This window comes from Budorcas taxicolor, chromosome 15 (assembly GCF_023091745.1).
Source record: "Budorcas taxicolor isolate Tak-1 chromosome 15, Takin1.1, whole genome shotgun sequence".
Lineage (NCBI taxonomy): Eukaryota > Metazoa > Chordata > Mammalia > Artiodactyla > Bovidae > Budorcas > Budorcas taxicolor.
This window is the reverse complement of record NC_068924.1, coordinates 5,729,371-5,746,067: the sequence shown is the minus strand read 5'-3', so window position 1 is coordinate 5,746,067 and position 16,697 is coordinate 5,729,371. Positions and strand designations below refer to the sequence as shown.

At 41.6% G+C, this 16,697-nt stretch overlaps 1 protein-coding gene across 1 annotated transcript in view; it reads right to left on the bottom strand.

Annotated features, from left to right (window-relative positions):
• Positions 1-16,697, bottom strand: part of TMEM123 (transmembrane protein 123) — an 86,163-nt gene that overhangs the window by 50,456 nt on the left and 19,010 nt on the right. Inside the window, exons 5-8 of the mRNA XM_052652988.1 lie at positions 15,099-15,158; positions 9,755-9,811; positions 5,445-5,504; positions 1,374-1,433 (exon numbers count right to left, since the gene is read on the bottom strand). Of these exons, the coding sequence (XP_052508948.1) occupies positions 1,374-1,433; positions 5,445-5,504; positions 9,755-9,811; positions 15,099-15,158 (237 nt within the window). The remainder of the gene's footprint in view (positions 1-1,373; positions 1,434-5,444; positions 5,505-9,754; positions 9,812-15,098; positions 15,159-16,697) is intronic.

Sequence of the window (16,697 nt, the reverse complement as noted above, 5' to 3'; positions counted from 1 at the left end):
AAATGGACAAGAGTTTGAGCAAACTCTGGGAGACGTGAAGGCCAGGGAAGCTTGGCATGCTGCAGTCCATGGGGTCAAGAGTCAGACACGACTTAGTGACTAAACATCAAGAAATCACTTATATGTGGAATATAAAATATGGTACAAATGAACCTATCTATGAAGTAGAAACAGACTCACAGACATAAAGAACAGACGTAGGGTTTCCAAGGGGGAGCCTGGGTCGGGGAGGGAGGGACTAGCAGCTGGGGGTTAGTAGATGCAAACGGTTACATTTAGAACTGAGAAACCACAGTGGTGCTCAGGGAACTCCATTTACTATTCTGGAATAAATCATAATGGAAAAGAAAATAAAAAGAATGTATACATGTATATAACTAAGTCATTTTGCTGTACAGCAGCAATGAACACAACATTGTAAATTAACTGCACTTCAATAAAAAATTACTAAAACATCTCCATGACACTGCACAACATTGTGAATGTATTTAATGTCACCTCTACACTGAAAAATGACTACATTGTGAATTTTATGTTATGTGTATGTTTCAACAATAAAATAACACAAAAAAACAAAGAAAAACTCCAAGAAGTCAGAGCTTTGTGCCTTTTGTACTGTGTCCACACATTAAAGACGCTCAATAAATATTTGTTGAATAAAAGTAGAAAATATGGGTCCACTGATAGGATTTGTGCACCTTTTTTAAGTTTCTACCTCTGTCACTCTTAATAAAGGCAGTGAGAAGATAAACTAAATATCACTTAGAAGAAACATGCATTGATGGTACTATTATTTATAACATCAGTCTGGTTCCGAATTTACATGTTAATTGAGAAAATCAAGGAAGAAATCCATCTGTCCCAAACTAAAAGCACAAGAAAAAGGCCTCATCTATTGTTTTAATAAGGAAGCAAGGGCATGGATAGAAATTTAACTCTTGGGTGAAATATAAGCAGGGTCTCCTTAGAGTCCACCAAGGCAAAATAAGGCTGCCATGGCTGACCAGCTTAAAGTGATTTCTTCCACCAACAAGATCAGCAGATTTATGAATTCTAGTTCATATCCATAGGCAGAGCGCACAAAGTCACACCAAAAAATGGGCTTGAAAACACAGTAATAAATTCCAGTATGTTTTTATTAATAGTTTTAGAATTTACTCACAACTTTGCTAGACTGAGAAAGATGGTGAATCTAGTGACTTTCATTTCCTGATGTCTCCTAAGGGAAGCCTTTGATGGTAGGCTTTAAGTATTCATAAACGCACAAATCATGGTTAAGACAGGTCAGTGTACCAGCTTACATGTACTGGACTAGCTGATATTACTTATGTATGCTAGGCAGATAATCCATTTTCTGACCTTTTAAAACTCACCTGTGTGGTTCTTACCATCGGAGTTTCCTCCAGACTGAGGATTCTTCTGGCTTGAAGATCCTATAAAAGCAAAGAAATATCCTGTGAAGAACGGCCATCAATATTAAACTAAGGGTACTGGCAATATGTTTCTTTCAGCCTCTGAGGGGTGGCAGGGTAGATTATTCCACAGGAAGTTCTACTTTTGCACTGCTTCTATGAAACATGCCTTGAAACTGTTCATAAATCTAGATCTGCATCACTGGATTTTTTAAGACAGAAAACATGTAGCTAATGTAACACTCACCAGGTACTTGCTATGTGCCGGCCACTGATAAAATAGTTTGGACATGAGGCCATGTGGTTATGAGGAATTTCTAGTACTGACAACTCTGCTCTTCTGAGGAGAGTGGACCAACCTTACTATTAACGAGTGCCCCAGGTCTTGTGCACCAGCACACCTAACTTCATACAATGGAGAGAAGATGAAGTGGCTTAGATTTTCATGTAAACTTGGAAGTTTCTTGATATAATTCTTTGAATTTTTAACTAGTACCTTAAAATGTGGAAAAAGTATGGAAGAATTCTATGCTCCAGTTAAGCAACTTTTCAGGGTGCATTATTCACCCTGGATCTTTATATAATGGAAGAAAAAACACATATATTACATGGGAGGCAAGCAAGTATGTTATTGTGTACTTTCCCAAAGAAGGCCGCCCCCACACCAAAAACCTCCCAAGTACAAAGAAAGTAGGCAAAAACAATTCTGAAGAAGCTATGTTTACTCTGTCTGCCAATTTCTTCCTCTTGCTGGAACCATAATCCATTTATCCCAAAAGACTACGGTGTGAACATTAAAGCTGAAAAAGATCAAGGTCAGTAGATTATGTATTTAGATGTATTTAGCCTGGAAAATCCCACAGACAGAGGAACCTGGTGGGCTGCAGTCCATGGGGTCGCTGAGAGTTGGACACAACGGAGCGACTTCACTTTCACTTTTCACTTTCATGCATTGGAGAAGAAAACGGCAACCCACTCCTGTGTTCTTGCCTGGAGAATCCCAGGGACGGGGGAGCCTGGTGAGCTGCCGTCTACAGGGTCGCACAGAGTCGGACACGACTGAAGCGACTTTACAGGGTCGCACAGAGTCGGACACGACTGAAGCGACTTAGCAGCAGCAGCAGCAGGTAGCAAATAATTGACAATATTACCAAGGGCTTACTACATGCTATGCCTTGTGGGGAGCATGTAACCTGCATTAGCCCATCTAACCCCCCAAACAATTTTGCGACAGGAACACAGTCAGGCAATGACAGAAGACCCACAGGAGATGCACAGGGGACCACCCAGCTGTGTTTAGTTCCTCCACTGTATCTAACTCTTTGCGATCCCATGGACTGTAGCCCACCAGGCACCTCTGTTCATGGAGATGCTGCAGGCAAGAATACTGGAGTACGTTGCCATGTCCTCCTCCATGGGATCTTCCCAACCCAGGGATGGAATCCAGGTCTCCCGCACTGCAGGAGGATTCCTTACCATCTGAGCCACCAGGGAAGCCCATGAATACTGGAATGGGTAGCCAATCCCTTTCTCCAGGGGACCTTTCCCACCCAGGAATCGAACCAGTCTCCTGCCTTGCAGGCAGATTCTGGCCACCCAGCCAGTAAGAGGTGGATTCTCAGATGGAGACCAGGCTGTTTGATTCCAAAGCACATACATGAGAGTGCCAAATGGAAGTGTTGATTTTCTACAATAAACCTGCTTCTGCCCGCATGTTCCCAGTTGTTGCATTGCTGGTTGCTCAACATTAACACCAGGAAGTTATCTTTTGATTCTTCCTTCTTCCTTACTCCACCATCCAATCCATTAGCAATGATTTCAGTTCCACACCCCAAGTAGATCTAGACTCTACCCTCTTATCCCCATTACCCCATGTCTTCATCTTTCGCCCAGATTACAACATCCTCCTCTTTTTCTCTCCCTGCTGTTGTCACTTTTACGACAGATGTTTTCCATTTTCCTTTTTTCTGGCTTGAGGAAGAAGGCAGAAACTGCCCTCTTTCTCTCTTTCCAGTTTTAAGACCTCTTCACCTTTTTCAAAAAACAGTTAGCAAGTACCTACTGTGTGCAAGCACTGAAATGAATGTCTTGAACAATCTAAGTAAAAGGAGGTGGGTGCTTTACGTGACAAAAAAAGACCAAGTATTACAACAGAATACTTCACTAAATGGACTTAAGTTCATAAACTGGCACAGATTCATTAGATTAATTTCATCTCCTAAGTGGCTACCCATTATGGTGGCTTTTTAAGTCTGGAAATCACTGTATACATAGCTTATTAAAAAGCAGAGATATTATTTTGCCACAAGGTCCATCTAGTCAAAGCTATGGTTTTTTCAGTAGTCATGTACGGATGTGAGACGGACCTTAAAGAAGGCTGCACACGAAGAATTGATGCTTTTGAATGAGGTGACAGAGAAGATTCTTAAGAGTCCCTTGGACAGCAAGGAGATCAAACTAGTCAATCCTAAAGAACATCAACCTCAGTATTCATTGGAAAGACTGATGCTGAAGCTACAATACTTTGGCCACCTGATGCAAAGAGCTGACTCATTGGAAAAGACCCTGATGCTGGGAAAGATTGAGGGCAAAAGAAGGGGGCAACAGAGGATGAAGTGACTGGATGAATTAATCACTGATTATTCAGTGATCTGATTAAATGGACAAGAGTTTGAGCAAACTCTGGGAGACGTGAAGGCCAGGGAAGCTTGGCATGCTGCAGTCCATGGGGTCAAGAGTCAGACACGACTTAGTGACTAAACATCAAGAAATCACTTATATGTGGAATATAAAATATGGTACAAATGAACCTATCTATGAAGTAGAAACAGACTCACAGACATAAAGAACAGACGTAGGGTTTCCAAGGGGGAGCCTGGGTCGGGGAGGGAGGGACTAGCAGCTGGGGGTTAGTAGATGCAAACGGTTACATTTAGAACTGAGAAACCACAGTGGTGCTCAGGGAACTCCATTTACTATTCTGGAATAAATCATAATGGAAAAGAAAATAAAAAGAATGTATACATGTATATAACTAAGTCATTTTGCTGTACAGCAGCAATGAACACAACATTGTAAATTAACTGCACTTCAATAAAAAATTACTAAAACATCTCCATGACACTGCACAACATTGTGAATGTATTTAATGTCACCTCTACACTGAAAAATGACTACATTGTGAATTTTATGTTATGTGTATGTTTCAACAATAAAATAACACAAAAAAAACAAAGAAAAACTCCAAGAAGTCAGAGCTTTGTGCCTTTTGTACTGTGTCCACACATTAAAGACGCTCAATAAATATTTGTTGAATAAAAGTAGAAAATATGGGTCCACTGATAGGATTTGTGCACCTTTTTTAAGTTTCTACCTCTGTCACTCTTAATAAAGGCAGTGAGAAGATAAACTAAATATCACTTAGAAGAAACATGCATTGATGGTACTATTATTTATAACATCAGTCTGGTTCCGAATTTACATGTTAATTGAGAAAATCAAGGAAGAAATCCATCTGTCCCAAACTAAAAGCACAAGAAAAAGGCCTCATCTATTGTTTCAATAAGGAAGCAAGGGCATGGATAGAAATTTAACTCTTGGGTGAAATATAAGCAGGGTCTCCTTAGAGTCCACCAAGGCAAATTAAGGCTGCCATGGCTGACCAGCTTAAAGTGATTTCTTCCACCAACAAGATCAGCAGATTTATGAATTCTAGTTCATATCCATAGGCAGAGCGCACAAAGTCACACCAAAAAATGGGCTTGAAAACTCAGTAATACATTCCAGTATGTTTCTATTAATAGTTTTAGGATTTACTCACAACTTTGCTAGACTGAGAAAGATGGTGAATCCAGTGAACTATCATTTCCTGATGCCTCCTAAGGGAAGCCTTTGATGGTAGGCTTTAAGTATTCACAAACGCACAAATCATGGTTAAGACAGCCTGTGTACAGGCTTACATGTACCGAACTAGCTGATATTACTTTATGTATGCTAGGCAGATAATCCATTTTCTGACCTTTTAAAACTCACCTGCTTGGTTCTTACCATTGGAGTCACCTCCAGACTGAGAATTATTCTGGCTTGAAGATCCTATAAAAACAAAGAAATATCCTGTGAAGAACAGCCATCAATATTGAACTAAGGGTTCAGTTCAGTTCAGTTCAGTCGCTCAGTTGTGTCCGACTCTTTGTGACCCCATGAATCGCAGAGTGCCAGGCCTCCCTGTCCATCACCAACTCCTGGAGTTCACTCAGACTCATGTCCATCGAGTCAGTGATGCCATCCAGCCATCTCATCCTCTGTCGTTCCCTTCTCCTCCTGCCCCCAATCCCTCCCAGCATCAGAGTCTTTTCCATTGAGTCAACTCTTCGCATGAGGTGGCCAAAGTACTGGAGTTTCAGCTTTAGCATCACTCTTTCCAAAGAAATCCCAGGGCTGATCTCCTTCAGAATGGACTGGTTGGATCTCCTTGCAGTCCAAGGGACTCTCAAGAGTCTTCTCCAACACCACAGTTCAAAAGCATCAATTCTTTGGCGCTCAGCCTTCTTCACAGTCCAACTCTCACATCCATACATGACTACTGGAAAAACCATAGCCTTGACTAGACGGAACTTAGTTGGCAAAGTAATGTCTCTGCTTTTGGCAATATGTTTCTTTCGGCCTCTGAGGGGTGGCAGGGTAGATTATTCCACAGGAAGTTCTACTTTTGCACTGCTTCTATGAAACATGCCTTGAAACTGTTCATAAATCTAGATCTGCATCACTGGATTTTTTAAGACAGAAAACATGTAGCTAATGTAACACTTACCAGGTACTTGCTATGTGCCGGCCACTGATAAAATAGTCTGGACTTGAGGCCATGTGGTTATGAGGAATTTCTACTACAGACAACTCCACTTTTCTGAGGAGAGTGGACCACCCTTACTATTAACGAGTGCCCCAGGTCTTGTGCACCAGCACACCTAACTTCATACAATGGAGAGAAGATGAAGTGGTTTAGGATTTTCACGTACACTTGGAAGTTTCTTGATATAATTCTTTTAATTTTTAACTAGTACCTTAAAATGTGGAAAAAGTATACAAGAATTCTATGCTCCAGTTAAGCAGCTTTTCAGGGTACATTATTCACCCTGGATCTTTATATAATGGAAGAAAAAACACATATATTACATGGGAGGCAAGCAAGTATGTTATTGTGTACTTTCCCAAAGAAGGCCGCCCCACACCAAAAACCTCCCAAGTACAAAGAAAGTAGGCAAAAACAATTCTGAAGAAGCTATGTTTACTCTGTCTGCCAATTTCTTCCTCTTCCTGGAACCATAATCCATTTATCCCAAAAGACTATGGTGTGAACATTAAAGGTGAAAAAGATCAAGGTCAGTAGACTATGTATTTAAATGTATTTAGCAGCAGGTAGCAAATAATTGACAATATTACCAAGGGCTTACTACATGCCACGCCTTGTGGGGAGCAGGTATCCTGCATTAGCCCATCTAACCCCCAAAAGAATTCTGCGACAGGAACACAGCTAGGCAGTGACAGAACACCATAGGAAGACCCACAGGAGACCCACAGGGGACCACCCAGCTGTGTTTAGTTGCTCCGCTGTGTCTGACTCATTTTGATCCCGGGGACTGTAGCCCACAAGGTACATCTGTCCATGGAGATACTCCAGGCAAGAATACTGGAGTGAGTAGCCATGTCCTCCTCCAGGGGATCTTCCCAACTCAGCTATCGAATCCAGTCTCCTGCACTGCAGTGGATTCTTTACCATCTCAGCCACCAGGTAAGCCCATGAATACTGGAGTGGGTAGCTGATCCCTTTCTCCAGGGGATCTTTCCCACCCAGGAATCGAACCAGGGTCTCCTGCCTTGCAGGCAGATTCTGGCCACCCAGCCAGTAAGCGGCGGATTCTCAGATGTGGACCAGGCTGTTTGATTCCAAAGCGCATACATGAGAGTGCCAAATCAAAGTGCTGGTTTTCTACAATAAACCTGCTTCTGTTCGCATGTTCCCAGTTGTTGCATTGCTGATTGCTCGACCCTAACACCAGAAGTTTCTTTTGATTCTTCCTTCTTCCTCACTCCACCATCCAATCCATTAGCAATGATTTCAGTTCCACACCCCAAGTAGATCTAGACTCTATCCTCTTATCCCCGTTACCCCATGTCTTCATCTTTTGCCCAGATTACAAGAGCCTCCTGTTTTTCTCTCACTGTTGTCACTCTTACCGCGGATGTTTTCCATTTTCTTTCTCTGGATTGAGGAAGAAGGCAGAAATTGCCCTCTTTCTAAGCTCTTTCTAGCTTTAAGACCTCTTCACCTTTTTCAAAAAATACTTAGGAAGTACCTACTGTGTGCCAGCACTGAAATAAAGAATGTCTTGGACGATCTAAGTAAAAGGAGGTGGGTGCTTCACGTGACAAAAAAGACCAAGTATTACAGCACAATACTTCACTAAATGGACTTAATTAAGTTCATAAAGTGGCTCAGATTCATTAGATTAATATCATCTCCTAAGTGGCTACCCATTACGGTGGCTTTTGAAGTCTGGAAATCACTTTATACATAGCTTATTAAAAAGCAGAGAGATTATTTTGCCATCAAAGGTCCATCTAGTCAAAGCTATGGTTTTTACAGTATTCAGGTCAGATGTGAGTCAGACCATAAAGAAAGCTCAACAAAAAGAACTGATGATCTTGAATGTGGTAACAGAGAAGATTCTTAAGAGTCCCTTGGACAGCAAGGAGATCAAACCAGTCAATCCTAAAGAACATCAACCTCAATATTCATTGGAAAGACTGATGCTGAAATTACAATACTTTGGCCACCTGATGCAAAGAGCTGACTCATTGGAAAAGACCCTGATGCTGGGAAAGATTGAGGGCAAAAGAAGAAAGGGGCAACAGAGGATGAAGTGATTGGATGGATTATTCAATGATTAATCAATGATCTATTAAATGGACAAAGAGTCTGAGCAAACTCTGGGAGACACGAAGGACAGGGAAGGTTGGCATGCTGCAGTCCATGGGGTCATAGACACAGACACGGTTAGTGACTAAACATCAAGAAATCACTTATATGTGGAATGTAAAATATGGAGCAAATGAACCTATCTATGAAGTAGAAACAGACTCACAGACATACAGAACAGACATAGGGTTTCCAAGGGGGAGCCTGGGTCGGGGAGGGAGGGACTAGCAGCCAGGGGTTAGTAGATGCAAACTGTTATATACAGAACTGAGAAACCACAGCGGTGCTCAGGGAACTCCATTTACTATTCTGCAATAAACTACAATGGAAAAGAAAATAAAAAAGAATGTATACATGTATATAACTAAGTCATTTTGCTGTACAGCAAAAATGAACACAACACTGCAAATTAACTGCACTTCAAAAAAAAAGAATTACTAAAAAATCTCCATGACACTGCACAACATTGTGAATGTATTTATGTAATGCCACCTCTACACTGAAAAATGACTACATTGTGAATTTTATGTTATGTGTATGTTTCAACAATTAAATAACACAAAAAAAACAAAGAAAAACTCAAAGAAGTCAGAGCTTTGTCCCTTTTGTACTGTGTCCACACATTAAAACACTCAATAAATATTTGTTGAATAAAAGTAGAAAATAGGGTCCACTGATAGGATTTATGTACCTTTTTAGAGTTACTACCTCTGCTGCTCTTAATAAAGGCAGTGAGAAGATAAGCTAAGTATTACTTAGAAGAAACATGCATTGATGGTACTACTATTTATAACATCAGTCTGGTTCCTATCTTTACATGTTAATTGAGAAAATTAATGAAGAAATCCATCTGTCCCAAACTAAAAACACAAGAAAAAACCCTCATCTATAGTTTCATTAAGGAAGCAAGGACATGGACAGAAATTTAACTCTTGGGCGAAATATAAGCAAGATCTCCTTAAAAGTCCATCAAGGCAAAATAAGGCTGCCATGGCTGACCAGCTTAAAGTGATTTCTTCCTCCTGCAAGATCAGCAGATTTATGAATTCTAGTTCATATCCACAGGCAGAGTGTACAACGTCACACCAAAAAATGGGCTTGAAAACACAGTAATAAATAACAGTATGTTTTTATTAATAGTTTTATAATTTACTCACAACTTTGCTAGACTGAGAAAGATGGTGAATCCAGTGAACTATCATTTCCTGATGCCTACTAAGGGAAGCCTTTGATGGTAGGCTTCAAGTATTCACAAATGCACAAATCATGGTTAACACAGGCTTGAGTACAGGCTTACATGTACTGGACTAGCTGATATTACTGTATGCTAGGCAGATAACTGGTTTTCTGAAATTTTTAAACTCACTTCCTTGGTTATCATTGGAGTTTCCTGCAGACTGAAGATTATTCTGGTTTGAGGTTCCTATAAATACAAAGAAATATCCTGTGAAGAACAGCCAACAATATTTAACTGGCAATATGCATCCATTTTTTTTTTTTCTTTTGGCCTTTAGCGGGTGAGAGGGCAGATTATTCCACAGGAAGTTCTACTTTTGCACTGTTTCTATGAAACATGCCTTGAAACTGTTCATAAATCTAGATCTGAATCACTGGATTTTTCCAGACAGAAGACATGTAGCTAATGTAACATTTACCAGGTACTCACTATGTGCCAGCCACTAATAAAATAGTTTGGACATGAGGCCATGTGTTTATGAGGAATTGCTACAGACAACTCTGCTCTTCTGAGGAGAGTGGACCACCCTTACTATTAATGTGTGGCCAGGTCTTGTGCACTAGCACGCCTAACTTCATACAATGGAGAGAAGATGAAGTGGCTTAGGGTTTTCACATAAACTTGGAAGCCTTCTTGATATAATTTGTTGAATTTTTAACTAGTATCTTAAAATTTGGAAAAAGTATGCAAGAATTCTATGCTCTAGTTACGCAACTTTTCAGGGTGCATTATTCACCCTGGATCTTTATATAATGGAAGAAAAAACACATATATTACATGGGAGGCGAGAAGTGTGTTATTGTGTACTTTCCCAAAGAAGGCCCTCCCCACACCAAAAACTCCCAAGTACGAAGAAAGTAAGCAAGAACAATTCTGATGGTACTATTTTTACTCTGTGTGCAAATTTCTTTCTCTTCCTAGAACCATAATGCATTTATCCCAAAAGATTATGGAGTGAACATTAAACGTGAAAACTCAAGGTCAGCGGACTATGTATTTAGAGGTATTGAGCAGCAGATAGGAAATAACTGACAATATTATGAAGGGCTTACTACATGCCACACCTTGTGGGGAGCATGTAACCTGCATTAGCCCATGTAACCCTCAAAACAAATCTGCGACAGGAACACAACTAGGCCGTGACAGAAGACCCACAGGAAGACCCACAAGAGGCCACCCAGCTGTGTTTAGTTGCTCCGCTGTGTCTGACTCTGTGATCCTGCGGACTGTGGCCCACCAGGCACCTCTGTCCATGGAGACACTCCAGGCAAGAATGCTGGAGTGAGTTGCCATGTCCTCCTCTGCCAGGGTCCTGCCCTGGTGGATCCAGGGTAATTCGAAGGGGAGACGGAGTAGGCGAGGAAAAACTTACTTATTTAGAAATATAAAAGAGAGATTAGGAAAGAATACTATAGTGGGAAATTTAGTGGAGAAAAGAGGCTGAATAACTTGGTTTACGTGGAAAACTAATAAAGTTCCAAGACAAGGAACTTGCACCATCTGCGTTAGGCCACCGGTGTCCACTTGAATAGCAGAGGGTGCCCCGCCTTGGGCTCCCTCTCGCGTGGGTCTTAGAAGCCAGGGCAAGTAAGTAGACTCGGAGAGCCTCCACGCCCCAGATGGGAATTCAGCCTGAAAAGGAGAGGGAGGGAGAGGGAGAAGAGAGAGAGATTTGACACGGGGGGAGCCAGATTTCCAAGAAACCAGTTTGAGAAGCTGGTCTGAGAAACTGGTCCATCCTTTATTGTTCGTAAAGGCTTTTTATACCTTTTTTTGTACATAGAGATCAATGGATAATATAAAATTGTGCAGTGTCAACAGCCCTGACTCTTATCGAGACCAGGCTTTCTCTCTGCATACCTAGTTGTATACACAAGTCTTAGGTGATTTACATCATCTTCAGGCCAGAAGGCCAATTAGCATTTTACAGCCCTTTTCTGGTAAGGGTAATAGTGTTGTTCTTCCCAAAGTCTGGTGCCACTCTCAGAAAGCACTAAATAAAGTTACATTCTTACATAGCAAGGACACAACAATTTATAACAAGGAAAAGGAGTACAGTGATTTATAACAAAGAGAAAAGTAATTAACTCAAAAGTCTAGTATTGATAACATCAAAACTACTATATTCCTATTTCTGCATCCCGTTTACATTGATTAATATCCTCCCAGGTGCCTAAAAGATAAAGGATATGGAGGCCTGGCGGCAAACATTAACTCAACAAACTCTTCACCGAACTAATTCTTAAGTCTAAAGGCTCTATATCTTTAAGATGTTTTAAGCTTCGTGCCTCTCGCGGTTGGGGGGCTGTAAACAATTAACAAATTGTAAAAGTCCGGGCAGACCGGTCAGGTAAGTTAGAAAGCCATCAAAGGGGTTTTAAGCTGAGACACTCTTTTTATATGCAGGAGACTGTTAACTGGAGCTCTGAATTAACTCTTTCGGGGATAGCCCCCTGTTATGTCAGAAGAGTATAGTATAGCAGACAGTAAACAGACAGATTGTGGTTTCGGGGTAGATGCTCAGGCAGAGGACCCCTTGAGACCTAACTCGCCTTGCCCATCAGGTCTCTCCATATGACCTTGTCATGGGTGGCTTCTCCCGTGCTGGCTCCTGGCACTCCTCCAGGGGATCTTCCCAACCCAGGGATAGAATCCAGGTCTCCTGCACTGCAGGCGGACACTTTACCATCTGAGCCATCAGGGAAGCCCATGAATACTGGAGTGGGTAGCCGATCCCTTTCTCCAGGGGATCTTTCCCATCCAGGAATCGAACCAGGGTCTCCTGCCTTGCAGGCAGATTCTGTCCACCCAGGCAGTAAGCGGCAGATTCTCAGATGTGGACCAGGCTGTTTCATTCCAAAGCATGTACATGCGAGTGCCAAATTGAAGGGCTGATTTTCTACAATAAACTTGTTTCTGCCCGTATGTTCCCAGTTGTTGCATTGCTGATTGCTGAACCCTAACACCAGGAAGTTATCTTTTGATTCTTCCTTCTTCCTCACTCCACCATCCAATCCATTAGCAATGATTTCAGTTCCACACCCCAGGTAGATCTAGACTCTATCCTCTTTTCCCCATTACCCCATGTCTTCATCTTTTGCCCAGATTACAAGAGCCTCCTGTTTTTCTCTCCCTGCTGTTGTCACTCTTATGATTGATGTTTTCCTTTTTTCTGGCCTGAGGAAAAAGTCAGAAACTGCCATCCTTCTAAGGTCTTTGTAGTTTTAAGACCTCTTCACCCTTTTTCAAAACTACTTAGAAGTACCTACTGTGTGTAAGCACTGAAATAAAGAATGTCTTGGATGATCTAAGTTCAAGGAGGCGGGTGCTTTACCTGACCAAAAAAGCGAAGTATTATAGCAGAATACTGCACTAAATGGACTTAAGTTCATGAAGTGGCACAGATTCATTAAAGATTAATTTCATCTCCTAATTTCTACCCATTATGGTGGCTGGTGGCTTTTGTAGTCTGTAATCACTTTGCTGCTGCTGCTGCTAAGGCCCTTCAGTCATGTCCGACTTATGCGATCCCATAGACGGCCGCCCACCAGGCTCCCCCATCCCTGGGATTCTCCAGGCGAGAATACTGGAGTGGGTTGCCATGTCCTTCTCCAAAGGATGAAAGTGAAAGTGAAAGTGAAGTCACTCAGTCATGTCCGACTCTTAGTGACCCCATGGACTGCAGCCTACCAGGCTCCTCCATCCATGGGATTTTCCAGACAAGAGTAATGGAGTGGGGTGCCATTGCCTTCTCCAGTAATCACTTTATACTTAGCTTATTAAAAAGGTCCAACAAAGGTCTGTCTAGTCAAAGCTATGGTTTTGCAGTAGTCATGTACAGATGTGAGTCGGACCATAAAGAGGGCTCAACACAAAATAACTGACGCTTTTCAACGTGGTGCCGGAGAAGATTCGTAAGAGTCTCCTGGACTGCAAGGAGATCATACCAGTCAACCCTAAAAAAAATCAACCCTCAATATTCATTGGAAGACTGATGCTGAAGCCACAATACTTTGGTAAGACCCTGATGCTGGGAAAGATTGAAGGCAAAAGCAGAGGGGGCAACAGAGGATGAGGTGACTGGATGGATTAATCACTGATTAATCAGTGATCTGATTAAATGGACATGAGTTCGAATAAAGTCCAGGAGACATGAAGGACATGGAAGCCTGGCATGCTGCAGTCCATGGCGTCACAGAGTCAGACACAACTTAGTGGTTAAACAATGACAAATCCCTTATATGTGGAATCAAAAAATGGAGCTAATGAACCTATCTTTGAAGTAGAAACAGAGTCACAGACATACAGAACAGACTTTGGGTGTCCAAGGGGGAAAGGGGTCGGGGAGGGGGGGACTAGGAGTTTGGGGTTAGTCAATGCAAACTGTAACATATAGAACTGAAAAACCACAACAGTACACAGGGAACTCTATTTGCTTTTCTAGAATAAATCATAATGGAAAAGAAAATAAAAAAGAATGTATACAGGCATATAAGTAAGTCATTTTGCTGTACAGCAGAAATGAACACAACATTGTAAATTAACTGTACTTCAAGAAAAAGTTGCTAAAGAATCTCCATGACACTGCACAACATTGTGAATGTATTTATGTAATGCCACCTCTACACTGAAAAATGACTACATTGTGAATTTTATGTTATGTGTATGTTTCAACAATAAAATAACAAAAAAACAAAGAAAAACTCCAAGAAGTCAGAGCTTTGTGCCTTTTGTACTGTGTCCACACATTAAAGATGCTCAATAAATATTTGTTGAATAAAAGTAGAAAATATGGGTCCACGGATAGGATTTATATACCTTTTTTAAGTTTCTACCTCTGTCACTCTTAACAAAGGCAGTGAGAAGATAAACTAAATATCACTTAGAAGAAACATGCATTGATGGTACTATTATTTATAACATCAGTCTGGTTCCGAATTTACATGTTAATTGAGAAAATCAAGGAAGAAATCCATCTCTCCCAAACTAAAAGCACAAGAAAAAAGCCTCATCTATTGTTTCAATAAGGAAGCAAGGGCATGGATAGAAATTTAACTCTTGGGTGAAATATAAGCAGGGTCTCCTTAGAGTCCACCAAGGCAAATTAAGGTTGCCATGGCTGGCCAGCTTAAAGTGATTTCTTCCACCAGCAAGATCAGCAGATTTATGAATTCTAGTTCATATTCATAGGCAGAGTGCACAATGTCACACCAAAAAATGGGCTTGAAAACACAGTAATAAATACCAGTATGCTTTTATTAATAGTTTTAGAATTTACTCACAACTTTGCTAGACTGAGAAAGATGGTGAATCCAGTGAACTATCATTTCCTGATGCCTACGAAGAGAAGGCATCACAAATGCACAAATCATGGTTAAGACAGGCCTGTGTACAGGCTTACCTGTACTGGATTAGCTGATATTACTTATGTATGTTAGCCAGATAATCCATTTTCTGACCTTTTAAAACTCACCTGCTTGGTTGTTACCATTGGAGTTACCTCCAGACGGAGGATTATTCTGGCTTGAAGATCCTATAAAAACAAAGAAATATCCTGTGAAGAACGGCCATCAATATTGAACTAAGGGTACTGGCAATATGTTTCTTTCAGCCTCTGAGGGGTGGCAGGTAGATTATTCCACAGGAAGTTCTACTTTTGCACTGCTTCTATGAAACATGCCTTGAAACTGTTCATAAATCTAGATCTGCATCACTGGATTTTTCCAGACAGAAAACATGTAGCTAATGTAACACTTACCAGGTACTTGCTATGTGCCGGCCACTGATAAAATAGTTTCGACATGAGGCCATGTGGTTATGAGGAATTTCTACTACTGACAACTCTGCTCTTCTGAGGAGAGTGGACCACCCTTACTATTAACGAGTGCCCCAGGTCTTGTGCACTAGCACGCCTAACTTCATACAATGAGAGAAGATGAAGTGGCTTAGATTTTCACGTAAACTTGGAAGCCTTCTTGATATAATTTGTTGAATTTTTAACTAGTACCTTAAAATGTGGAAAAAGTATGGAAGCATTCTATGCTCCAGTTAAGCAACTTATCAGGGTGCATTATTCACACTGGATATTTGATATAATGGAAGATTAAACACATATATTACATGGGAGGTGAGCAAGTATGTTAATGTATACTTTCCCAAAGAAGGCCCTCCCAACCCCAAAAACCTCCCAAGTACAAAGAAAGTAGGCGGAAACAATTCTGAAGAAGCTATGTTTACTCTGTCTGCCAATTTCTTCCTCTTGCTGGAACCATAATCCAGTTATACCAAAAGACTATGGTGGGAAGATTAAACCTGAAAAAGATCAAGGTCAGTAGACCATGTATTTAGATGTATTTAGCAGCAGATAGCAAAAATTGCGGAGAAGGGAATGGCACCCTACTCCAGTACTCTTGCCTGGAAAATCCCATGGATGGAGGAGCCTGGTAGGCTGCAGTCCATGGGGTCGCTAAGAGTCGGACATGACTGAGGGACTTCACGTTCACGCATTGGAGAAGGAAACGGCAACCCACTCCAGCGTTCTTGCCTGGAGAATTCATGGGATGGGGGAGCCTGGTGGGCTTCCGTCTATGGGGTCGCACAGAGTCGGACATGACTGAAGCGACTTAGCAGCAGCAGCAAATAATTGACAATATTACCAAGGGCTTACTACATGCCACGCCTTGTGGGGAGCACGTAACCTGCCTTAGCCCATCTAACCCCCAAACAATTCTGCGACAGGAACACAGCTAGGCAGTGACAGAACACCACAGAAGACCCACAGGAGACCCACAGGGAACCATCCAGCTGTGTTTAGTTGCTCCGCTGTGTCTGACTCTCTCTGATCCTGCGGACTGTAGCCGATGAGGCACCTCTGTCCATGGAGATGCTCCAGGCAAGAATACTGGAGTTAGTTGCCATGTCTTCCTCTAAGCGATCTTCCCAACCCAGGGATGGAACAAGTCTCCTGCACTGCAGGTGGATTCTTTACTGTCCGAGCCACCAGGGAAGCCCATGAATACTGGAGTGGGTAGCCGATCCCTTTCTCCAGGGGATCTTTCCCACCCAGGAATCG